Genomic DNA, 26,450 nt, shown 5'->3' with positions numbered 1-26,450 from the left:
AAATGCCTGCTAGTCTATTATTTGAAACAAATGAAAGCCTCAGAGATCATCTAACTCAGATCTGAGAGAGTAGGGGAATAGGAGGCCCCTTGCATTCTGGCAGAGATGAGAGTTGGAAGGTGTCCCAGAGCTCACAGGGATCATAGGATTTAAAGCTAGGTGGGACTCTAAAGTTCATCTAATCTAAATCTCGCTTTTTATAGGTGAGGAAACTGAGGCCCAGAGAGGGGTTTTGCCCAAAGATCTGACTCCCAATCTGGTGCTATTCCTAATATAACACACTTTTCAGGGGTACTAGGAAGGTCTTGTGGCCCTGCCCTACTCCCCCAATCCCTCCTTCACTCATTGAGTGGTTTCTGAAATTCTATCCTTAGAGTTCCATCCATTTAGCTTGATCCTTGTTAAAATACCAATCCCCATTGGAAGGGTTATATTCTGAGCTGTTCTGTATACTTTAGGAGGAACTAGGACTTCAGGGAAGATTTCTCAGGGGGTCTGGAAGAGAGAGTTTAGGGGCATTTAGCACTTGGAATGAAAGGAGAGACCTCAGGAAGGAATTCATAACCAACCTCATCTTTCTCTCCAAACCTGCTTCTCCTTCTGATTTTGCCAGTTTGTCTCTGGTTCCATCATTTACCCAGTCTCCCACCTAGGTTGTCTTTGAATATGAGACAAGATGGAGATGCCCCCCAAACCTACAGATTCCACTTTTTAAAACTTCTTTCATGCCCATCTCCTCCTCTCCATTCCCATTGCCACTGGTTCATTACCAGTGCTCATTGGCACCTGCCTAGACCATTGTAATAGTTGCCTGATAGATTGCTCCACATTTATTTTTTGTCTTATCCAAAATATCTTTATAAGGCTCATTTACCTTTTTTATGTCTGGCCATGACTAGGTTGTAGCTAGGTGGTTCATTGGATAGAGTACTTGGCCTGGAATTGGGAAGACTCATTTTCCTGAGTTCAAATAGGACCTCAGACATTTATTAACTACATCACCCTAAGCAAGTCACTTAACCTTGTTTGCCTCAGTTTCCTTATCTGTAAAGTGATCTAGAGAAGAAAAAGGCAATACACGTTAGTATTTTTGCCAAGAAAACCTCAGAATCAGATATAACCAAAATGAATGAACAACAAATGGTAACTTTCAATGAAAAAAAATCTTCAGTGCCTCCCCATGCCTGCCCAGTAAAGTTCAAACTTCTTTTCTAGACATTCAAGGTCTCTCTTAATATATCACTCTGTCCTTCAAACCTTTATCTTACATTTCTCTCCTTCACATATTCTAAACTCCAGGAAACCTGGATTTATCTTCCCAGATGTTTGTGGGGCTTTCTAGCCTTCACGTCTTTGCTCAAGCTGTTACCTATAAAGATTTTTACTTTTGCCTCTGTATTCTTAGTACTGGGCACATGGCACCTAGTCAGCTCTTAATAAATGTTTATTGAGCTGAATTGAGTTATTTGAATTTAATAAGGCAATGCCTAGCACAATACTTGAATCACAATAGGAGCTTGACAGATTGGTTGAATGATTGGGTTAAATGCATGGGATATTGGGGGCATAGAAGTCTAACTTAGCCATTTCACTGTCACAGGCCATTGAAGACATATGGCAGCCTCATTTTCTACTAAGGCCAATGTTCTGTTGTCCACAGAAGGTCCCATTTAATGCTAGTGTTTAATCTTCTATGTTCTGTGTTTTAGAGTTAACATTCCAAGTTCTATTTTCTAAAGGTCCTTTCAGTTCTAACTTTCTGTGGTCTCTAGGCTCTTCCAACTCTTGATATTCTACTTTTCATGAGTTCTTCCAGGGTTAGAGTTAGAGTTAGGGTTAGGGTTAGGGTTAGAGTCAGGGTTAGGGTTAGAGTTAGAGTTAGGGTTAGGGTTAGGGTTAGAGTTAAGGTTAGAGTTAGAGTTAGAGTTAGGGTTAGGGTTAGAGTTAGAGTTAAGGTTAGAGTTAGAGTTAGGGTTAGGGTTAGGGTTAGGGTTAGAGTTAGGGTTAGAGTTAAGGTTAGAGTTAGAGTTAGGGTTAGGGTTAGAGTTAGGGTTAGGGTTAGATTTAAGGTTAGAGTTAGGGTTAGAGTTAGAGTTAGGGTTAGGGTTAGGGTTAAGGTTAGAGTCAGGGTTAGGGTTAGGGTTAGAGTTAGGGTTAGGGTTAGAGTTAGGGTTAGGGTTAGAGTCAGGGTTAGAGTTAGAGTTAGGGTTAGGGTTAGAGTTAGGGTTAGAGTTAAGGTTAGAGTTAGAGTTAGGGTTAGGGTTAGGGTTAGGGTTAAGGTTAGAGCTAGAGTTAGGGTTAGGATTAGGGTTAGAGTTAGAGTTAGGGTTAGGGTTAGAGTTAGAGTTAGGGTTAGAGTTAAGGTTAGAGTTAGGGTTAAGGTTAGAGTTAGGGTTCGGGTTAGATTTAAGGTTAGAGTTAGGGTTAGATTTAAGGTTAGAGTTAGGGTTAGATTTAAGGTTAGAGTTAGAGTTAAGGTTAGGGTTAGGGTTAGAGTTAGAGTTAGGGTTAGGGTTAGAGTTAGGGTTAGGGTTAGAGTTAGAGTTAGGGTTAGAGTTAGGGTTAGGGTTAGAGTTAAGGTTAGAGTTAGAGTTAGGGTTAGGGTTAGAGTTAGAGTTAGGGTTAGGGTTAGGGTTAGAGTTAGAGTTAGGAATACGGTTAAGGGCCCTTCCTAGCTCTGACACCATTTTAAGAGTCCTTCTAGCACTAAGGGTCCTTCCAACTCTGACAGTTGGAAGGCCCTCCTATCTTTGACAGTCTATGTTGTAAGACATTTCCATTCTTTGTTCTATGGGCCCTTCCAACTCTGATACTCAAATAAGGGCCCTTCCAATACTGACATTCTATGTTCTAAGAGCCTTCCAATCCTGATATTCTATATTCTAAGGACCCTTCCATCTCTGACAAGTCTATGTTCTATGTATTTTTAGCTCTGGCATTCTAGGTTCTGAAGGCCCATCCAGCTTTGACATATTATGATTCTGAGACTCTTGGATTGGTTGATGGAAGTAGCTGACATTTATCATGTTTTCCCTCATTTATAATTTTTCTCTGTATAGGTCCTCTCTTGCTAAGCCCACTGGTTTTCCAGGAATAGTGGTTAGTTTCTGGTTGAAGGTAGGGCCTGGACAGGAAAGCTCTGGGTCCCTTTTTCCAATGCTTTAGGTCTGAAGCCCCCACCCTTTCACAGGCAAGGAAAGCCGCCCTGCTTACTTGTATAGAAGCCGTCCCCTGTCTCTGGCATTTATCTTCCCCCACACTCCATTCTCAAAGGCATCTTTGGCTGCGGCTACAGCCTGGTCAACATCAGAGAGCTGGGCAAGCGACACTTTGCAGATGGCCTGTGAGAAGCAAAGCCAGACACAAGATTTCCCGAGTGGTTTAAGGCTCAGGCCCTCTGTCACTAGGACCTTTGTGGGGCACTTAGGCTAGAAGTGGTCTGACTGGCTCTTCTTTTTTCAACTGAGGTAAAACAATGAGGAAGAACTGGGAAGGCTGTTCTGGTTAAGTCACCTATTAGCTCTGTGACCTTGGGTAAATCTCTTGGGACTTTGGGATCATTACTCCTTTGCTTGCTATTTTAAACTCTCTTTCTCCAATGAAGTGTATATTACTTAGGGCATATTCTTATTTTTTTCCCAGATTTTCTTTCCCTTTCTCAGCTTGCAAAGTTAATAGAGTATGGGCACTGCTAGGAAGACCCAAATTCAAATCCAGCCTCAGACAATTAACAACTGCATGACCCTGGGCAAGTCACTTAATCTCTGTCTACCTCAGTTCTCTCCACTGTAAAATGGGGATAATAATGGCACCTACCTTAAGAGGTTGTTGTGAGGATCAAATGAGATAATATTTGTAGAATACTTAGTACAGTGCCTGGTCCATAGTAGGCTCTTAGTCAATGTTTACTTCCCCTCCCCATGTGACCCTAGGCAAGTTATCTGACCTCTCTAGGTCTTCCTCATATTATGATAGTACTTTATTGCTTCAAAAAAATTAGTTTCTTTCTTGTCTCAGTTGAGCCTCTAATCCTTGCCCTATATAATATTGATTTTACAAATGGGGAAACTGAGAGAGACTAAATAATTTACTCAAGGTCTCAGAGCAAATAAGGGGTGAGATACAAACCAGCACTGAACGGGAAGAGGAGAGGAAAGGGTTAGGCAGTCCTGCCAGGACTCACGGTCCCATCTGTTGGGTTGATGGTTTCGTAGGTCTTAGCTCCTTCAGCATCCACAAACATCCCCTTGATGAAGAGTTGATGAGGCATACGAATGGTCAGGTTGTTGATGGACTTCTCCACCTGGGAAGAAAAGTGACTAATTGCTCTCATCCCTTCGAAGCCTAATGTGAGATTTGGGATTCAAATCTCTTGTTTGCTCTTTTGGACAAAGGAGATAGTTGTTATGGCAGCTGAGATGAAGGAAGAATTGCTGACAGATGGTCAGTCATTCTCAGTTTTTCCTGCTAACTATGCTGTGGGTCTGGGGTTACAGTTGGGGGGTTACAGTAACCTCCATCTGCAAAAATTCCTACAGTGCATCATAGTGACCCAGCACCATAGATTTGAGGCAGCCTGAAGATACATTGAACTATCAATTACTTTGGGGTTGTATTGTGAAGACTTTCACACAACCCGGGGAAACAGAAATCAGGAGAAAGAAAAAGAGAGTATCACCTTCTCTCAGCTTTATTGCCTCCCCATTCAAGGGCAGCAACAGAAGAGATTTAGTGACATAGCTGATAGAGCGCCATCTACACAGCATGAGCTCCCATGACTCCATGACTATTATTGCCCAATCAAAATGAAATACAAAAGGAAGAGCCTTCTCAGGTTTTCACATGGCACAAAGCTGGGAGGGAAAGCCAACATGTTGACAACAGAGTCAGGATCTAAAAGGCTTATGACAGAATGGAACAGTGGACTGAATCTAACAGAAAGAAATCTAATCGGAATAAATATAAAGTCATATGTTTGGGTCCCAAAAGTCAAATCCCAGTAAAGATAGGGGAAAGAATGGCTAGATAACAGTTCATTTGAAAAAGATCTGGAGGTCTGAGTGGATCATTAACTCAACCCAGATCAATAGTATAATATAAAAACAACAAAAAAAGTAAATGTAGCCTTCAGGTAAGGAAAAATTTGTTAATAATTAGAATTGTTCAAAAGTGTAATGGATTATTCTAGAAAATAGTGGATTTCCCCTTGATGGAAGCCTTTAAGCTTCCATAATACTAGAGGGCCATTTGTCAGGCATGTTGTAGAAGGGGTTCTTCTTCACATATGTGCTGGACTAGATGGTATCTAGAGGACCTGCCACCTCTGAGACTCTGGGATTCTCTTTAGCAATTTTCCATTCTTTTTTTTTTAAACCCTTACCTTTTGTCTTAGAATCAATACTATGTACTGGTTCCAAGGCAAAAGAGCAGTAACGGGTAGGCAATATGGCTTAAGTGACTTGTCTAGGGTTACAAAGCTAGGAAAAGTTTGAGGTCAAATTTGAACTCATGACTTCCCAACTCTCAGCCTGGCTCTCAATCCATTGAGCCACCCTGCTGCTCCACAATTTTCCATTTTTAAAGAAGATAGGAAACTTTCTCCACAATGTGGTACATTGGGGAGGGGGAAGTGGCTAGATCTGGAGTCTGAATCCCATTTTGCCATTCATTGCTTTGTGTGACCTTGCACAAGTCATTGGACCCAAGCTTCCTCATGTGTAAAATAAGAGGTTTGGATTAGGTGACCTCTAATGCCCTTTTAAGTTCAAAAGTGTGCAATCCTAGGTGGAGAATGTAGCATTTGGCTATGCTATTGGATGGCAGCTGGATTCAGTGCTTTGAGGGTTGCTTTCAGCAATTTGCACATTTGCTGCCTGCCTAGAATACAAAATTGTAGGCAGAGTACCTTGGGACTAACTTCCAAATGAGTTTGTATCAGAGAAAGAATAACAAATTTGAAAATAATATATAAATAGAAAAAACCCCAGAGTTTTCAGGTAATGGTTCCAAGTTACTGAGTAGGAAAAATGTGAACGAAACAGGGCAATCAATTTTTTTCACTCTCTATAATGAACTTTTTCACATTGTACCCTGGTTCAAAATTATTCCTTTCTCAGACCTTGGATCATTGGAGGAACACAGTGTTAGGATTTTTTTCTTCCTATGTCATTCAATTAAGTACAAATAGGATATATAAGGTTCCCCCAAACATATTCTTCCTTTAAAAACAAACAAAACCCCCATATCTTCTGCCTTAGAATTAATGCCAAATATTGGTTCCAAAGCAGAAAAGCAATAAGGGCTAGACATCTGGGATTAAGTGATTTTCCCAGGGCCACACAGCTAGGAAGTGGCTGAGGCCACATTTGAACTTGGCGCTCTATGCACTGAGCCACCTAGCTGCCCCAACATATTCCTACTTTGAAGACTCACAATATCCCTAGTGGATATAGAGAATAAGGCCATGGAAGAAAGGACTCTTAAATACAGTTCCTAGACTTCTCCAGAAATGTTGATTCCAGCTGCCATTTTGGATGCAAAAGAAAATGGGTGCTGCCACCATATGGGATTTGTGTAGAAGGTACCCTATTACTTTTTGGAGAAGGCATGATTTACTACCTACATAGTCTATGGCTTGTTCTTCCTCTCCATCTTCTCCTCTCAGTTTTCTAATCAGCATCTGGATGAAATCCCCAAAGGTAGTTGCCATGTAAACATCTTCATTCTCTAATTCCAGGCCATTGCACTGCAATTTCACTTCTTCTATAAGCCTAGTAAAAAGAAGTTCAAGAACACATGACTTAGACTTCTCTAGAAAGGTTGATGTTAGCTGCCATTTTGAAGAGCAGGAATTGACCTTCTGCTTGTACCTGCATCTGCAGAGACCAAGACTAATGCTAAATTCTAATTTAGCTAATGCTAAAACTAACCAATGTGGTTGAGGGAGGGATGGTGTTGTCACAGGGGGCAGAGTTCCAATCAATGGAAACAGAACTCTTTTAAAAGATGAGCACTGTCCTACAATAGAATGGGCTAGATAAGGGGTGGCTAAGTGGTACTGTATGGGACTTGCAGTCAAGAAGACCTGAGTTTGAATCTTGCTTCAGACACTATTTGTATGACCTTGGGTAAGTCATTTAATCTCTTATCTGCCTCAGTTTCTCCACAAGTAAAATGAGAATAATAATAACATTTGTAAAGCATTTTGCAAACCTTAAGGTATTGTATAAATGCTAGCTACTATTATTGTCTATCATCATCATAATCATTACTATACTTTTGTTGTTGGAAGTATTCAAGTAGGAGCTACAAGACCATCCTATCAGGGATGATATAAAACTCCCTTTGACAATTTGACAAATATCTCATTGTTCTTCACAGCCACCCTGTGAGGTGTATACTAATATTATCCTCATTTTACAGATACAGAAACTGAGGCAGAGGTAAAATGACTTACCCAGGGTCATACAACTAGTAATGTCTGAAACAAGATTCCAACTCAGATCTCCCTGACTCCAAGTCCCATACTCTAAAAACTTTATCAACTATCTATCCCCTTCTCTGAATAATGTTTTTTTAAAAATGCATAAATACAAAGGATTGTGAAGAGAAACAGTTACATTGAAACAGTTACCAAAATATGAGTTCACAGACTCCAGATTAAGAATGTCTGCTATAGAACCAGGAGAACATTGTACAGAGAGACTGATACATTATGGCACAATTGAATGTAATGGACTTTTCTATCAGTAGCAATGCAATGATCCAGGACAATTCTGAGGAACTTATGAGAAAGAAGCTATCCACATCCAGAGAAAGAACTGTGGGAGCAGAAATGCATTAGAAAAATATATGATCGACCACATAGTGTGATAGGGATGTGATTAGGGTTTTGATGTTAAAGAATCATGTTTCTGCAAATGTGAATAACATGGAAGTAGTTTTTGAACAATGGTACTTGTATAAGCCAGTGGAACTGCTTTTTGGTTTTGGGGGGGAGAGGAGGAGAAAGAGGGGGGTGGATCATGAATCATGTAACCATGGGGAAAAAATTCTAAATAAAAATTTAAAAAAGAATGTCTGCTATAGAGATGATTCTAGAATGGACTGGGAGGGAACTCGTTCTCTAAAATCCCTTCAAGACCTGAGATTCCATAGACCATTGGTTCTATGGAAGGAGGCAGAAAGCTATCAACTCCGACCTTCTCATTTTCCTGGTTCCATATTCAATGCTCTGTCTTCTGTAGCCTCCTGCCTCTTGTGGGGAATGGTTTGCTGGGCTAGATTAAAGTAAACAAGAGCCAGGGAGCCATGTTGGCCAATGAAATTGAGAAGAGTCAGTCAAGCTGTGAAATTTACTCTGCTATATATAATTCATCTTGGAGTTCCAAGGGGGACCAGCAGGAGGCAATCTCCCAGCTGAGTTTGCCAGCTAATGAATTCAAGATGGCCAGGGGCTGGAGAAGGGACTGGGAAATGAGGCTCCCCTTGGGAAAGACATCACTATGGTCCTGGCAGGAGTTCCCTGAAAGCCAGGGAAGGATTTATGGCTAGAGGGGGAGGCAGCTGAGGGAGGTTATGGTTGGTAAGTTTATTGGTACTTTTACAACCCAGAAAAAAACACCATAAACTGTTGTCAGAGGGAGAAGGAAGGGAAGAAATTGTTTTTAATCTCCATTTTAATTTGTTTTGGTGTGGACCTGTGATTTCATCAATATAGGAAACTCCCTATGAAGAAACCTACTCCGCAGAGGCGGTCTTGTAATTTATAGTGTTGGAGAGTTGCCTGGGACCTTAAGAAGTTAAGAGACTTGCCTGTACTAACCATACAGCCATGCTGATGGAGGCTGTAAAATCCATGGTAATAATTTGTCCCAGAGCACTTAAGAGAGTGGTCAGGAGGCAATCTCAAGGCAGAGTTGGGTGACCTTCTGTTCACTCTCTCATCCTGCCTTTCTTCCACTTCAGATTTTTAAAACTTTGCCTTCACAGACTGAAGAAATCATAGACATGAGCTAGCACTGCCTCCATTGTGTTCATTTTGTTTTTAAAGCACTTTGTAAACATTATTTCATTTGAAGCTTATAAGACTCCTCAGAGGTAAATACTACAGTTGTTATTATACCTATTTAATGGATGGAGAAACTGAGGCTGAAAAAGCTTAAGTGACTTGCCCATGGCCATACAACTAGTAAATGACATGGGATTTGAATCCAGATCTTTCTAACCCAAGTGTACTACTTTATTCTTGAAGATTAGGAAACAGATGCAAATAGAGAAAGTGAATTGCCCAGTGCCACACAGACAGCTAGTGGAAAGGTGAGGATTAAGCCCAGCTTTCAGTGTCCTCCTCTGCCACGTGAGGATGAAATGACCTCAGAGGTCTCTCCCAACTCTCCTAGATTCTAAGTGACTTGATGTATACTTCTCAAATGTTACTTTTCTTTTAAAGACTTTTTTTAAACCCTTATGTTTCATCTTAGAATAAATACTGTGTATTGGTTTCAAGGCAGAAGAGTGGTAAGGGCTAGGCAATGGGGGTTAAGTGACTTGTCCAGGGTCATACACTTAGGAAATGTCTGGGGCCAGATCTGAACCTAAGTCTCCTGGCTCCAGGTCTGGCACTCTATCTATTGTGCTACCTAGCTGTGCTGAGATATTTTTTAAAAAAAATGGCATGATCATAGCATGTTTCAGAGACATGATTTGTTATTAAATAACAATTAAAAGTCACAGTGTCATTGAGCTAATAGTTTCTTTATGATGTGTATCCTATTTTAAAAAGTAGCTCTGAAGACTAGTGAGACAGTGGAAAGAATACTGGATTTGGAGTCCAGGGATCAGGGTTCAAATCCCACTTTTGCCATCTATGTACTTTTATGACCTTAGGCAAGTTGTTTACTCTTTCTGGGTCTCAATTCCCTCATCTGTAAAATGGGGTACTACATAACTTCTGAGGTTGCTTTCTGTTCTAAACCTACAATCCTACAAATGTTTAGTATGTTTACTTAACAATAAACCAAGCCAGACTTTTAAGGACATAAAGCCTTGGTGGAACATAATCTTCAAAAAACCTATTTGGCCATGTAACATGAGAACTCATCATGGAGAACCAATCAGAAGGTTATCTCCTTTCGGATACCCTGATAAAAAATTTGTGACCACAAGCATTTTTCCATGGGAAAATGTGAGTATGTGAAAATATCAAGTGAGAGAATAGATTCTTAAGAGAAATGAGCAATTGACCCTAGGAACTGTTGGAAGGAACAAAGAGTAACAGTGTAAGGGAATGGAAAGAACTCTATTCTGGAGTTCAGGGGTCATGGTTTGAGTCTCTATTCTGCTATTAACTTGCTATGTGACCTTGGGCCAATCCTGTCCTCTCTCTTGGCATTCATTTACGAAAACAAGACTTAGATTTCATAATCACTAAGGTCCCTTCCAGCTCAAAATTCTATAATGATCATCTCCTTGAGTAATCAGAAGAAATGCTGTGTTCTCAGGTGCTGTTTAGTTCTAACTTTCTTTGGTTCTATAAAATGGCGGGGGGGACTTGGCAAGGCTTCTGATCCATGAAGAATTGATTAATTGAGGTGCAAGAGAAAAAGTTCTGGATGCGGAACCTGGGAGACCCAAGTTCAAATCCTAGTTCTGTGTGATACCAATGAGGCTTTGGGCATACTGTTTCCTCCTTTTGGGACTCAGTTTTTTCTCTCTGAAAAATGAGAGGTTTTGACAAGATGTCCATCAAGGTCACTTCTAATGCTAAATCTCTGCTTCTGCTTCTATACTCCTAGCACCATTTCTCTCCAATTAATATGCAGGAGATGCCTGTGACTGAACTCTTGGTTCTAAACAATGGAGGACAGAGTTGACTCTGGATCCCTTTATGGAAGAAGAAGGACTCGGTAGTTAAGAAATGGGGCATTATTCCATCCCTTCATCCCGAAGGTCTCCAAAGCCAACTTCCCAAAGCCTTAGCCCTGAAAAAAAGGATGTTGGTAAGATGAAACCAAAGGAACCTAATGGAATGAAACCTAAGGTGGATTGATGGTTATGTCCACCGAGGTAATTTCTCTGGGCCAGTAAGCACAGACCTGTGGAGATTATCTTCAGAAAACAAAATATTTATGTTTATGGGTAGATTGAAGATAGAACACTGTCAACCAAGACAAGGTGACCTTGATACTAAAGGAATTAATTCTCAAACCCACCAAATCTATGTTTCTCTCATGAGAAATTCTTCTGGCCTTCTGGCTGCCTACCAGCTCCCTACTTTCTGGCTCAGTACCCCCAAAGCTACCTAGCTACCTAGCTTTTATCCTCAGACTGCTGTTCAATTACTTTCAAAATTGTCTCCAAAAGCTATTGAGAAGGGACTCAAAATGGGCTGGGTCCCCCCTCCTCAAGCCTGGGGTTGGCTCTTGAGGTAAAAACCTAAAAGTCCCAAATGACAGAATCTTTAAAGTACCTTAGCCAATTAGAACACAGCAGGGAAAGCCAGATCACCTTCAAGATGCTCTTCAGGGCACAGGAACCTCCAAACTTCTCCTAGAACTGGTTAGGGCCAGCTAGCAAACAAGAGCTGCTGCTTCCCTTCCAGTTTAGGATCAGGAAGTGACCGTTTTTTCTCACTCAAGCCCCTTCCTCTCCAGCCCCCTGCATTCCACAATCTTTTCCTGGGTCCGTTTCTAAATTTGCCTCAGTCCTTTTGGAGACCATTTCCACTTGCCTTGCACTTACTCTTAGCCCCTATAAGCCTATCCCTACAGCCCGTTCACTCACCTCACAACATCCACAGATGCTGCGCCTGATTTGAAGAAATCAGTGGAGCTTTCAATCTCGGCAACATTGGGCAAAATCCTCTGCCAAGCATCCTGAAAGGTAAGGCCAGACAAGACCACCTCTAACTCTCCAGGTTACAGGGAAGAGGCTAATTGGCCTGGGTGTCCCACTGCTCACATATCAGTGCATGTGTGGGCTTTGGTGCACAGGGAGAAGTGAAGAGAAGGAAGATAAGTCTGCTCACATGGCTGCCACCCTTTTGGTCTTTGGCACATAGATCTGCCTTGGCTCTGTTAGCCTTGATCCACTATTTTCTGGCTTCTCTTATTCCCCTTTCTACCCCAATTGCTATAGCTGGGTCAGCCTCTTCACTGTTCTTCGCTATCATGAGGACATGAGAGGTAAATTTCTACCTCTTTTCCTTTGTCACTTTGCATCCATGCCCTCATCATTGCACCATGCCAGCATTCCTGTCTAACCTGCAGTTCCCCTGCAGTTTAAAATTAGGGCTGCTTGAGGCCATTACAACAAGCCCTAGAGTATGCCTGGACACCTAGTCTAAGGCACAATAATAGAAAAAAGGGGTTCAGGGGGAGGCATTTCTTTTCTACTTCCAGAGCAAACACACTGACTCAAGACCTCTTCTCTCCTCTTGGACTTCTGCAATAGTCTAACTGATCTTATCTCTAATCTAGACCCTTCCTCCTCCCCATAAGTAAGCTTGTGAGTGTATCATGTAATTATGTCACACTTCTATTTGGAAATGTTTAGTAGTTCTCCATTGTCCACTTAATACAAATGGAACTCTTCATCCTAACATTCAAGGGCCTCCACAATCTGGTTCCAACTCCTTTGTTCAATCTTCTCTTTTTATCTTTTGCTCTATGTTTTTGTCCTTTCTAATTTCACCCTCTTGTTCTATACCTTTCCTCATGCTGTCTCCCATTTTTGGAGTAGATTGCATGCCTCCCCCAACCTGCATCTGCTGGCATCCCTTCCTTGCTTCAAGGCCCAATTATGGCCCAACTCCTCTTTTGACTTCCTTTGATCATCCCAATCACTTCCTTTTGCTCAAGGTATCCTTATACTTCCCACACCACTTTTCTTGGACCTTTGAGCTATCTCACTCTTCCATCTATCACAGTTTTTACTTATTGGTTATTCACCACAATAATTGTTTCCCATGATTTTTCATTATCTGTTTCTAATTTATTAGGTGCCATTAGACTGTGGGCTCCTTGAAGGCAGATACTGTGCTATTTTTCACCATGATATCCCCAGTACCTAGAACAATGCTTTGCACCTCATAAGTTCTTAGTAACTATCGAATTCTATTGACATGTGGCCCCATTGCCTAGAAGGAATAAGGCAGGGAGAAACATTCAAATGGTACAAATTCTCTTCTTACCCGAATGGTCTCTGCAGTGACCAGTTCCTCTTCAGTCAGCTCCAAGGTAGTACTCTCTGCTGATTTGAAGAAGTGACAAGCTGGGATCATTTTGCCATCTTCTAGCTGTATATTTTTCACCACCAGCTGCAAAGGACACAATTTTTATATTTTAATTTGAAATATGCTGGGAGCCATCAAATCCATGTTGTCTGACACGGTCACAGGTGGAAACTGGGGACTGCATGGCGGTCCCCAGGAAGGATGGAAATATCCACTCAGACCCCTCTGTGTGACTTCTTTCTTATTATCACCCCCTAACATTGGAATTGTTACAAATGCTATTCTCACTCAGCTCCAGGAAAACTCCACCTTTATATGTAATGATACAGAAATTCCCCTACTTACAAAATCAAACCTAAGGATTTCTATGTACCTATCTGGATAAGGGGTTGTAGATGGGACCCTTCTAGGTATAAAACCCCCTAACAAAACTGTATTTAGATTATCCACCCCGATACGGGCCAGGGACAATAAGCCTCCCGGTATATTAATTGCCTTTCATGGAGAGGCTGGTACGTTCCACCCTACCTCACTGTATTGTTTTGTTAACTGTAGCTAAGGCAATATGTCTTGGATACCTTAGTAAAACATTAGAAAATGAAAGCTTGATATTGGAATAATGCTTAAAACTGGGTTATGTTGATTGTACCTTTGACCCCACAGACTTGGCAACAATGTTGTGTTGATCGTATCCTTAGAAATCTGATATGATTATGTAGTTGATTAGTGTAATGAATCATAACTCTTGGCTTAACTGCATATCTAGGCACCTCACAGGTTAATGAAGCAATGATCTCTAGCTATGCTACCTGTGATGCGAAGACATCTATCTTCTGTAAAGCTTTGTATTTGTTGTTAGAATCTATAGGAACAAATAATGTAGGATAATTATAGAATGTCAATCAAACAATTTGTTAAAAGTTAATGTATGACTTATTCCATTACCTGTAAGGAAGCATGTATGCTGAAAAATGAAACTGTGTGCCAAGTATATGTGTAACCACTGAGGGTATAAAAATAAAAATCAGTCCAGGCCAAAGCAGAACAGTTCTCATGACGCCTGGCTGAAGGTGAAACCTTTAACTGTCTCCCATCCCTTCTTCCTTCACTGATGCCATCACACCACCAAGGTCCCCATACCCTGTGGGAAGGCTGGCCCTGTTCACAGCAGAAATCCTGGTCTTTATTTCTCATTCCTCATCTGATGTACATATATACACACAAATATCTATATCTATTGATATTATAGTGGATTGACCCCTGGACCTGGAGTCAGGAGGATCTGAGTTCAAATTTGGCCTAAGATATTGATTAGCTGTATGACCCTGGACAAGTACCTTAATCCCATATTTGCCTCAGTGTAAAATAGGGACACAATGGTAAACCACTTTGTCCCTATAGACTTTGTCACAGAGTCAGATATGACTAAATGTCCATATCTCTTGGCATTTACACCAAGAACTCCCTCCTCATTTTACATCACTTAGTCATTTTCCTGCATTGCCTCCTACTTCACTCTAGTTAGTCAACAAACCAATCAATAAACATTAATTAAACATCTTCTATGTGCAGGAACTGAGGAAGAGGTGGCTCTTCTCCTAATCAATGCCAATCCCTTTATATACACCCTTGATCTGTCCCCTTCTCCAGCAAATTGTCTCCATTATCATCCCTACCATCTTTAATCTCTTTCTACTGACTCCTTTGCTTTTATCTATAAACATGCCTATGCCTCCCTCCCTCCTTAAAACAGCTTGATTTTATTATACCTGCCCTGCCAGATATCATTATCTCTCCTTCCTCCTCTTTATAGATAAACACCTGGAGCATGCTATCTACCCTAGATGATTCTGCTTCTTCCCCTCTTACTTTCTAATAGTGCCTCTATAATCTTGGTTTCTTATCATTCAACCAAAACTGCCCTCTCCAAATTTATCTCTAGAGCTTTTAATTTCCAAATCAAATGGCTTTTTCTTAAGCCTCATCTTTCTTGTTTTCTCCATAGTATCTGACACTGCTGATCACTTTCTTTTCCTCTACATGCTCTCCTTTCTTGGCATTCATGATTTGGTTCTTCTCCAATTTTCATATTATCTGAGGGGTCTTTCTCATTATGCATAACTGATTGTTTCTTCATGATAGGTACACTACCTATAGAAGTCCCTCAAGGCTTCAGGGGAGTCTTGTCCTGAGACCTCTCATCATTTTGTCCAAACTATTTTTTTCAATGGTTTCTTCAGCTCCCATAGGTTTATAACACATCGGACAGCATTTGGAAAGATAGTGCTGTGCTTTATGCTACATGAATGCAGGGAGTTGTGATTAGCTGAAAATGCTGAATGCATCACTGAGTAACCTCTCTAAGGGACTTAGCTTTAGTTGAGGATAGAGACTTTGAGAGAGAACTATGCTGAGGTCATGGATGTGTATGAAAAGCTAGCCTTGTCATATCCTTTGTTCCCTAGAGCTTATACTCTAAGAGGCTGCTGAGAATGAACCTCCCTGGGTGAGGCCATTGTCTTCTAGTTTGAGCTGAGGTTTAACTGAGCTCATTTACTCTTTTCTATTCTTTGGGATATTCTAATCTGTTGAACTTCATGGCTTTCTATTAGCTGTTTTGCTTGGATAAACTGATTTATTTAATATTCACAATTTGTGAAAGTATTTTGTGGAACCAGTATTTCATGGGAGGAGACAAGCTAAATTAACAAGAATGAACTAAGGGCTACCTTCCCCCTTAAGAGCAATCAGAAAAGTCATTTTTATTTTGAATCTATCATATTCCTAAAGATGTTTGAGGGGTGGCACATACTGTAGATATTTTCTGCCCTGATATCTCTTGAGGAAAGAATGCCAACCTCTGTGGTGCTGGATCCTGCTTGCCTTTCTCTCCAGCTAGGCTGCAGGTCAAGATGGCACAGCTGACTTCCTACCCTCCACAGAAGTGCATCAAATCCCAGATCATAACTATCTATGACACATGCAAAGCAGAATTATATAGCTCCATGCACATCTCTACCTACCTACCTGCCTATCTATCTACCTACCTATCTATCTATCTATCTATCTATCTATCTATCTATCTATCTATCTATCTATCTGTCTGTCCATCTGTCTGGCTATCTATCTACCCATCCATCTGTCTATCCATCCATCCACCTGTCTATCCATCCATCTACCTATCTACCCATCTATCTATCTACCTACCCACCTATCTATCTATCTATCTATCTATCTATCTATCTATCTATCTATCTATCTATCTATCTCTATCTATCTGTCTATCTATCTGTCTGTCTGTCTATCTATTTCTTGCAAGTTCAATTATCATCTCTCTGTATATGATTTCCAGGTTTATATGATACACTACCAGTCTCTCTTCTGAGCTACTACAACTGCCTTTTGGACATCTCAAACTCAATTTGCCCCAAAGAGAACTCATAATTTATCTTATCCCATCCCTATTAATGTCAAGTGTCTTACAATCTTCTTAGCTACCCATGCTTGCAACCTTAGAGTCATATTTGTCTCTTCATTCTTCATTATGTTCACACGTGTCCAATCAGTTCCCAAACCTGGCCATTTTGGCCCTTTTTTACATCTTTGATGCATGTCATCTTCTCTACACTCACACCTCTACCATCCTAGTACAAGCCCTCAACACTTCTTGAATATGGCCAGCACTCTATCCACTCTGCCATCTAGTTACAATCCCATACTAGGAGAGAAAGTATTTGTATTGAAGAAACTTGAGGCCCATAGATTACTTTCCCAGGGTCACACAATTAGTAGGTACTGGGTCTGGGATTTAAACACAGGCCTTCTGACTCTTGGATCTATTTCTACAACCCTGATTTCTCTCTCCTTCTCCTTAACTCCCTCCCCTGCATAGCAAGAAGCTGGACACATGGCAGGTACCCCCAATAGAGACTTGTGGTAGTCCTTGTGCAAATTAGACACATATATATGGAGAACAAATCCTGGATCAAAGGAAGAAAAGCAGCAAACAAAACTACCCACCATTTTGCCATCATTTCCAAAGAGGACAAGTCCCACTTTGGTGATGATGCCTGGCTGACTCGCTCCAGGGATGTCCAGCGTGTCTCCCTCTGGCACAAGACCATTGTCATTGAGGGTTGATCCAAAAAATGTCAGCATCTGGGGGAGAGAACGGATTCAAGGCATGAAGGGTGTGATCTGTCATCTAAAGTTCTTAGATAGATCGAGAAAGAGTTGCCAATGCCATCAAGCTGTTGAGCAGTTGAGGATGTGGGGGATTTGAGATCTAGGGACAGAAGACAATAACTTTTTCAATACCTAATGAGGACATTGGCCTTTCTTTCACCCAGTTTATTTAAAGCAAAGGCAGCCTAGACTTCTCTAGTCCTCCATTTCTAATATATAAAAAAAGAGGATCCTCTCATGGATCTAAGAGGATCTGTTGGATCTTCTAAGGTCTTTTCCAGCTCTACATTCTATTAACTTGAGGTTTGTATCTGTTTTTTTTTTGTGTTTTTTTTTTAATGACAGAGCACTACTGCTTAGTGGAGTCCAGTTTCCTGAATGAATTTCTTTGCTCATGTCCCTGGACAGTCTCATCCATTGGTCTGTGCTAGAAACTGCTTGACATTATGGTCATGAAATGGAACAAAGGGGTTGGGGCATGGATGACTGTATTATAAGATTAAGGACAACATCTTAACACCTTCTAAGCACACCAGAGCTTGAGGGCCCCTGACAGAAACGAACAACAATCTCTTTGTGACTCATTATCCACTTGGGGATTGAAGGCTAACTCCACTGGCTGGAGAGAAATCTTAACTTGAAGTCTGAGGATACAAATAGTCCTTGTAGAGATAGTACCTACCCAAGCCTTGAGGCAGAAGGGATGGAGAAGATGACCTTACTAGATCAAATAAAAAACCCCAACAACTTTGACTTCAATTACTGCCTAAATTCTTTTTTTTTAATCCTTATTTTTCCAATACTAAGTATTGATTCCAAGGCAGAAGAGTGGTAAGGGATAAGCAATTGGGGTCAAGTGACTTGCCCAGGGTCACACAGCTAGGAAGTGTCTGAGGGCAGATATAAACTCACAACCTCCTGTTTCTAGGCTTGCTCTTTAGCCACTGAGACAATTCTTTTCTTTATTTTTTTAATCCTTATCTTCTATCTTAGAATCAATGCCATGGTTCCAAGGCAAAACAGTAAGGGCTAGGCCAGGTATGGTGAACCTTTTAGAGATTGAGTGCCCCAACCGCAACCCTCACACTCATGTGAGCTGCCCCCTTACTTCATTCAGACAGGGAAGGGACGAAGCACTCTCATTGTGGAGGGGTGGGTGAAGTGAAAAATGTCTTCAGGCGAGGTGGGAGCAGTCCCCTCTGGCATGCATGTCATAGGTTCACCAACACAGGATTAGGCAATGGGGATTAAGTGACTTGGCCAGGGTCACACAACTAGGAAGTATCTGAGTCCAGATTCGATACCTAAATGCTTAAAAAAATAAAGTTGGCCTCTAATTCTATGACCCTAGGTTGAAGGTTCATGAGATAATGTATTCAATCCTTTAGGTCATTTCTTTTATTTTTTTTTTAATAGGCAATGGGGGTCAAGTGACTTGCCCAGGGTCACCCAACTGGGAAGTGTCTGAGGCCATATTTGAATCCCATCTCTAGGCCTGGCTCTCAATCCACTGAGCCACCCAGCTGCCCCTAGGTCATTTCATTCAAATAGAGTTTTTGCCATTGAATTAACTGTTAGTTGAGCAAAGTTGGTTGGAATAATTAATCAGACATTCTGGTATCAATACACAGATGCTGCTGCCTTGACATTAGGAAATCAGGCACAGATAACTTAATCATTCAAATCTCTATTGGCCAAGACCAGATGCATGTTCTTTGCATGTTCTTTGCCAACCTACTCTGTCTGTTGCCTGGCCTGGAAGTTAAAGTCACAGCTCTGTCTGCAACCTTGGACATAGTGTTTACTTAACCCCTGGTACTCAGTTTTTTTATGGTAAAACAGAGATGATAAGAACTGATGACAATAACTCATCTTTGTAGTGGTTTACAGTTTACAAAGCACTTTTCTCATAACATATGGGGTAGGAGGTACAATTATTATTAAATAAATAGAATATAAGCTCCTTGAAGCCAGGGACTGTGTAACTTTTATAGAACAGAAGGTGTTCAATAAATACCTATTGGTTATTATTTCCATTTTTACCAGTGAGGAAACTGAAGCTCAGGCAGTCAAAGGGAACTGAGTAGGACCTCAAAGTGGTCCTGTTTTGGAGCTGAGATTTGGACCCAGGTTTCCTGTGCATGAAAGGCTCTATCTTATGAGAGTCCCATGAGACTAATTCTTGTTGCATCCTACTCGATTGGTCTGGCACCAGGCATTAACCCACACGGGGTCCAAAATTATCACTGGCTGGCTTCCAAGCTAGACTTGATTCAGATTGGCTATTTGGACTTCCACACTGGCTCTGTCCAGTGCTGATGGAGCCCTAGATCTGTTTCTCCTGGCTATCTTGCCCTGCCTCCCTAAATTCCTCCTTTTTTGGAGGGGGGGTCTGAATTTGACAACTCCTATTAGGTTTAGTCTTATCTAGGTGACTCCTGACCCTTGCTCTCTATTCACCTGTGGGTCCCTTTCAACCTGTTGCCCTCCATGCAGTAGTGTGACACCTGGATTAGATGACAATAATGTATGATGATCTACTCTGAATGAATGAACTATTATCAGCACTGTAAGCATGCAGGATAACCCCAAAGGCTCATGACAACAAAGGCTGTCCTCCTCCCCCCCAAAGAAGGAACTGACACACTTAAGCCTACCATTCTTCACCTTATTTCCTCCATTTCTCTAGTGTAAGCTATATGTATTTTCTTTTATAATGAACATGGAAATATGTATTGTTTGATAACATATATACTATATATCATATTACCTGCTGTCTTGGCAGGGAAGGGTAGAGGAAAAAAGAGTCACAAAATGTTAGAAAATGACTATTAAAAATTGAATTGACATGTGGGAAAAAAAGAAAGGAGATGAGAAAACAGGGTCAGGAACAAGGACAAGCTCTGATCTTTAGGTTCCCCAGTCTCCAATATATCTACCTGCCCATTAGCCTCTGTCCAGGCTCCCGGGACCTTGTCATTTCCTCGAATCCAGTTGTGGATGGCTTCTGCTGGCTGGTCCCAGTTGATCTGTAAGAAAGCATGGTAGTAACAATTCACATCTGAATGAATTTGAAGGATTGTGTATCATCTTCCTCCAAACTCTGCTATGAGACAAGTGGAAAACAAGAATTATGATCTCCATTTTGGCAGATGAGGAAACTGAGGTTTAGGGAAGTCAAACTACTTGTCCACAGTCATGCAAATAATTAAGTGTCAGAGTCAGACATGAAGCCAGGTCTTCTGACTCTGGAGTCTACTGCTTTTTCCACCATGTGGCCCTGTCTTCTTTAACATCTTGGGCTCTTGGCTAATCTTTAACCACCCCTGAGAGCTCCTGAGCCATATCAGAGGTCATCTTCCCAAGGAATCAGAGAATTATAGATTTGAGTTGGAAAGAACCTTAGAGGACACTGAGTTCAACTCTCATTTTACAGATGAGGAAATTAAGGCACAGAGAAGTTTATGTGATGAGACTTTTGAGGTTTGACTTCTGACTCTCAGGACTTTCTCTATAATGTCCCTGAGTATATCCCTTCTCATTATGCTTTCAACCCCAATATTTTCAGATTTCTTTTTTTATATTGTTTTTTCCCATTAGAATATAAGCTCCTTGAGTGTCAAGATTGTCTTTTTGCTTATATTCGTATTCTCAGTGCTTAGTGCAGTGACAGCCACATATTAAGCTTTATTAAATACTTACTGATCTGTTGGTCTCACAGTAAGTGCCTGAAGCTGGATTTGAACTCAGGTCTTCCTGTCTTCAGATTTCCTAGAACTCCATCTAATGTACCATATAGCTGCTTTTAAGATGGTTGAAATATCTCTGCTCCCTATCCCAACCTAAGTTACTAACCACAGACAGAGGATATGGTGGGCTGAGTGACTTGGAAGGCAGTCAATGGAAAGTCTAGAACAGCAGCCATCCCTCTATAGCCCAGTTCCTACAATCAGCTAGTAACTACAGTACCACTCACAATGCCACCTCAGCCAAGTCATATCAGTTCTCCTTCTTGGAGCCACACCTGCCTTGCCTGAATTTCCTCCGCTGCTTGACACCCCTTACTGAGAAAACCCTCCATCCTCTTGCCAGGGTAGTCACCTCTTTCCTGTTAACTTTCTATAGAAGCAGAGATCTGACAAAGGATGAGAATGGGTTGGGTACCTTGTAGAAACTAAATCTTGTCAATCAACATTTTTAAGATGCCTATTATGTGCCAGGCACTGCAATAAGTGCTGGGGGCACAGAGACAAAAATGAAACAGTTCCTGCCCTCAAGGGGCTTCTGTTCTAAAGAGAGAGACAACATATAAGTATGCAATGAGTATAAACAAACTGAATAGAAGATAGTTTAGAAATGGAGAAAGAATGTTAGTCACCAAGGGAGATGAGAAAAGACTTCCTGTACATGATGGTGCTTAAACGTAGTCTTGAGGAAAACCAGGGATTCTGAGAAGGCAGTGAGGAAAGAGTATATTCCAAGGAGGAGGTACAGCCAGTGCAAAGATATGGAGATGGGAAATGGAGCATCATGCACATGGAAAAGCAAATAGGCTAGTCTGGTTGGATTTCAGAGAGGAGTAAGGTATAATAAAGGTGGAAAGGTAAATCAGGGTCAGACTGTGAAAAACTTTAAATGACAAACAGAGGGATTTTAATTTAATTCTAGAGGTCAGAGGAAATCACTGGAGTCGTGTGTTTGTGTATGTGTGTGTTTATAAGGAGATGAGATGGTAAGATCTGTGCTTTAGAATAATCCCTTACGTGGCTGAGTGGATGGATTTGATCTATGAGAGGCTTGAGTTTTGGAGACAAATTGGAAGGGTATCACAATAGTCTATAACAGGGGTGAGGAGACCCTGAGCTGGAGTGGTGTCTGAAGAGCAGCAAAGAGGGACAATATCCAGGTGATGTTAGATCCATCCTCTAATGCCACTGATTGCCACTGGTGACAATGGGGATGTGTGGGGTTCAATACAAACCTCTCCACTACTAAAGATACACATCATTTGCTGTGCCTTGAGGTGTCCTCCTGAAGATGTCACAACAGTGTTATCTGTACATAGAAAGGTCAAGTACAGCTTTTATTGGAGGATGGAAAACAGGGAGACTTATAGATCTCAAGAAGAGAGGAGGCTTCCTTTATCCTCCTACCTCCACTTTGAGGAAAAGAAAAGGAAGACACTTATTGGAGATTTTTGTAAAACACTTATATTCCATCTTAGAATTGATATAAGTATCATTTGTTCAAGGCAGAATTGCAGTAAGGGCTAAGCAATGGGAATTAAGTGACGTGCCCGGGGCCATAGAGCTAGGAAGTGTCTGAGGCCAGATTTGAACCTATGTTCTCCCATCTCTAGACCTGGTTTCCAAACCATTGAGCCACCTAGTTGCTTCCACTGGAATTTAAAAGTTCTGATCACAACTCAGCCTCCTTCTTCTCTGGAAAAATTCCAATCTCAGAGTGAAGAAGGGCAGTGGTACTATTCACAGAAAAATTCAAATTTCAAAATTCAATTTCAAAAGGAAATTCAAAAGAGAGAGTTTTTCCCCCTTTGGTGTAGAGACAATGTTTTGGACAAATTAAATTTGAGTGGTATTTGCCAGTTGCTCTTCTGACCTTACCTTGGCATTTTCCTTCTTCTGTATTCCTTCATATGTTGCCCCCTCTTCAGTTTGAGGTATTCTGGGGGCTTTTCCCTCAGTGATTAGTCTTACTGCCTCCACCTGGAGAGAAATAATGGAGATCATGGTGACTTTATCATGAGAGTACTACATTTGTGGGCAGGAGATAAAGCTAATAGGTTTGCCAGAGACACTCCTAAAATGTGGCACCAAGAAGGAGGCCAGCTGGGGTCTGATTATGGCTGAATACATCAGGACTATCTTTCTCCTGTTCAGGACCCTTGACTTCTAAAGCTCTGTTAATTCAGGGAGTTTCTAACAATTGAAATTGTCTAGCAATGGCATAGGATGACTCAGATGGGAATACATTTCCCATCAATGGAGGTATTAAAAGAGTTGATGTTGGGGGGTGGGGGAAGGATTTCGACACTCAGAGGAAGCAACTAAATGGCCTCCAAGGTCCATTTGAACCCTGAGATTTTATGATGCTAGAATATGCAGTGTTACATAATACACCAGAGAGGCACAAAACAAAGGACTGTGTGAAGTTCAAAGGGGAATGATTACTGAACAAGGAGGATTAGGGAGGTCTAAGGTTCTGTTAGCTTTCTGAACAATCAGATCACATGGGCTCTTACTTGGAAAGGAGTTTACATATTAGAAGAATCACTTGGTAGCCCTAATCCTTCATACCATGATCCTAAGGACAAATAGCTGGGTCACTTCAAAGAAACAAGGGAGGACCCAAGGATGATGTGGAGCATAGTAGAGATAGTATTGGTTTTAGAGTCAGAGAACTTGAATTCAAATAGTGCCTTTGATGCTACTGACTATAATTTTGGGAAAGGTCCTTAATTTCTCTTAGCCTCAGTTTCTTTATCTGTAAGATAAAGGAGCTGGACTAGACATCCCTCAATGCCCCCTCTGACTCTAAATATATCTATCATTCCATGACTACAGCTTCCTCATTTTACAGGTGAGGAAACTGAGGCCTCTCAGGGTTAAAGTGACTTGCCAAAGACCATGAAACTGGGATTTAAACTCAGGTCCGTTGACTCCAGGTTTATCCTTTCTACCCAACCATGTTGCTTCCAATAATTGTGGTTATTGGAAATAAAAGTTATGCCAATATCAGAATAGCCTTAGAAGTTTTACAAGAATACCCTGGGATTCATGGAGCCATAGGGGTAGGAATGGATGCAAATGGAGAGGAGAGGTAGAACGCACAAGAGGAGAGATGACTGACAGACAGAGAGACGGAAGGCACAGAGGGGATGCTGGGAAGTTTTTCAACTGATGAGGGGAGAGATTCCTGAACCCTGGAGGAGAGTGAAGGAGGATCCCAAACTGGTACAAATTGATCTTCTCATCAAATAACCTGAAGTGTCCCAAAGTGATTGCTGTGACTCTAATATAAAATCAAAACCTTTGGTAGTCAGACAAGACTCTGGAGATTGACCCAAGCAGGATTTTATCCTAGGAGGGCAGTCTGTGTATCTGACCAGAGGATTTAGCTGTCTCTACTACCGCTCAAGACTCAAACTTTTACTTAGGTGCTTAGATATATTATATATAGATTAGGAGAAGAAGAATTTCCTAGTAGGGCTGATGGCCACAGTCAAGGTCTGAAGGGAAAAGCATAGGGATATCCTGAATACTGCTTTCCCATACCTTTCCCTAACTTATCTCAGTAATAAACCACTGCTATTTCTTATGATATGTCGTCAGATAAGTCTTATATCTCAAAGAGATCAAGGGTGATAGGGTGTTATAGGGTGTCAGCTCTAAGAGACTTCAGTTAAGCCAAAGTCCGAGGTCGTCTGCCATTGCTGACATCCTGGCAGGCTGGCATCAGAAAGACATCAAAGGGTGCTTAGCACTTCGCTAAGTCCAGGCAAACCATCTGGACCTTACCCTTTAGTTGTCTTCATCTGAATACTGGATCCTGTCTCTCCCTGTACTGAGTTTCCATCACAGGGACATACCCATGAGACCTTCTGGTCAGTGAGAAAGACAACCCAGCTAGTCTCATCCATCACCAAGCCTAGCTAACCAATAACATCAAGTTAAGTGTTTTTATTTCTCAATTCTTATATAGGATATGCCACAGGAGACAAGACCCATTGCCTGTCTCACTCTAAATTCACTAGCCCGAGTGGGGTCCCTGTGGACCTCAACGTCCGTCAGGCAGAATATAGTAGGATGGAAGGAGTTTCAGGAGGAGGCTGGCCTCGGAAATTTCCATCTGATGACTGAACAAACTGTGGCATATGGCTACCATAATGATATATTCTTGTCTTGTAAGCAATTATGAAATGAGAAATTCAGAGCACTGTGGGAAGGCTTACATGAATTGTTATAGAATGAAACAGATCGTGGAAAACAATACATGAACATGAAATGAAGCCCAACACTGTATGTTTGTATTGAGCATCGTTGACCCAAGAGAGGAAACGATGAAATAAACGCTCCTCCCTCTTGGGCATAGAATGGTACAGATACTATCAGACATCGACTGTGTCTCTTGATTTTGGTTTACTGTTTTTCTTTGTGAGAAGGTAAGATGCACTGAGGAGGGGATGGGAAGTGGGGTATATATGGCATTTGGTAATGATTGTTTTACTTTTTAAAGGCTTCAATAAATTTGCTTTTAAAGAAAAGAAATTACCATTCCATTGACTCCTTCAGGGAAAAGGAACCGATTGTAGAGTGAGCTCACAGTGTCATCAGGCAGAACGTCACACTCTTTCTGGAGTAGGATGTCTCCTGTGTCTAAGCCGTCATCCGCCCAGAAGACAGTAAAGCCTCCTTTCTTATCTCCATGGATCAGGGTCCTGGAGTCAGGAAGAACCACTGTTCATTTTAAGTTTTACAAAATATGTCTTCATAGAACTCTGGTCAACAATCCTGATTTTAATATCCTGATTCTAATAATAATATCCTGATTTAATATCCTGATTTTAATAATAAGGAAATGGTGCCTAAAAGAGGACAACTAGTATGCTGAGGGCTGGAGAGCATGCTATCCATACCAAGAGCTCGGCTTGGATTAGGGATGGCTAACCTTTAGAAGAGAAGACTTGAGAACTTTCATAAAGTATCGGAGGAGTGCTTATTTAGAAGAGAGACTACACTTATTCTGCTGGACCCCAAACCAGGGGCAATGAGCAAGGAGGGCACTTCAGAAAATTTTGTTGATTGACTGATGGGTGGAACTTACAGAGAGATAGGTGATTTAGTATAGGCAGGCATGGCTGGGCGGCCATCTGCCTCATTGTAGGGAATAAGCACATTGAGGAGACCCTCAATCCACTGGAGATCCTGCCAAATGGAGCAATCCCAAAGTGGAATGGGCTGCCTTGGGAAGCAGTCAGTTCCCACTCATGGAAAGTCCTCAAACAGAGGTC

The 26,450-nt window shown here is 41.3% G+C and overlaps 1 protein-coding gene across 2 annotated transcripts in view; it reads right to left on the bottom strand.

Moving 5' to 3' along the window:
* The window catches only part of ALDH1L1 (aldehyde dehydrogenase 1 family member L1), an 83,884-nt gene that overhangs the window by 34,819 nt on the left and 22,615 nt on the right, over positions 1-26,450 (bottom strand). For both annotated transcript variants that reach the window (XM_056804713.1, XM_056804714.1), the window contains 9 exons: positions 25,712-25,877; positions 23,044-23,145; positions 20,359-20,448; positions 17,255-17,392; positions 13,193-13,318; positions 11,785-11,876; positions 6,623-6,770; positions 4,184-4,303; positions 3,214-3,341 (listed from right to left, as the gene is read on the bottom strand). In XM_056804713.1, coding sequence (XP_056660691.1) covers positions 3,214-3,341; positions 4,184-4,303; positions 6,623-6,770; positions 11,785-11,876; positions 13,193-13,318; positions 17,255-17,392; positions 20,359-20,448; positions 23,044-23,145; positions 25,712-25,877 — 1,110 coding nt within the window. The remainder of the gene's footprint in view (positions 1-3,213; positions 3,342-4,183; positions 4,304-6,622; positions 6,771-11,784; positions 11,877-13,192; positions 13,319-17,254; positions 17,393-20,358; positions 20,449-23,043; positions 23,146-25,711; positions 25,878-26,450) is intronic.

Source organism: Monodelphis domestica, chromosome 7 (assembly GCF_027887165.1).
Source record: "Monodelphis domestica isolate mMonDom1 chromosome 7, mMonDom1.pri, whole genome shotgun sequence".
Classification (NCBI taxonomy): Eukaryota; Metazoa; Chordata; class Mammalia; order Didelphimorphia; family Didelphidae; genus Monodelphis; species Monodelphis domestica.
This window is presented reverse-complemented; position numbering and strand designations above follow the sequence as displayed.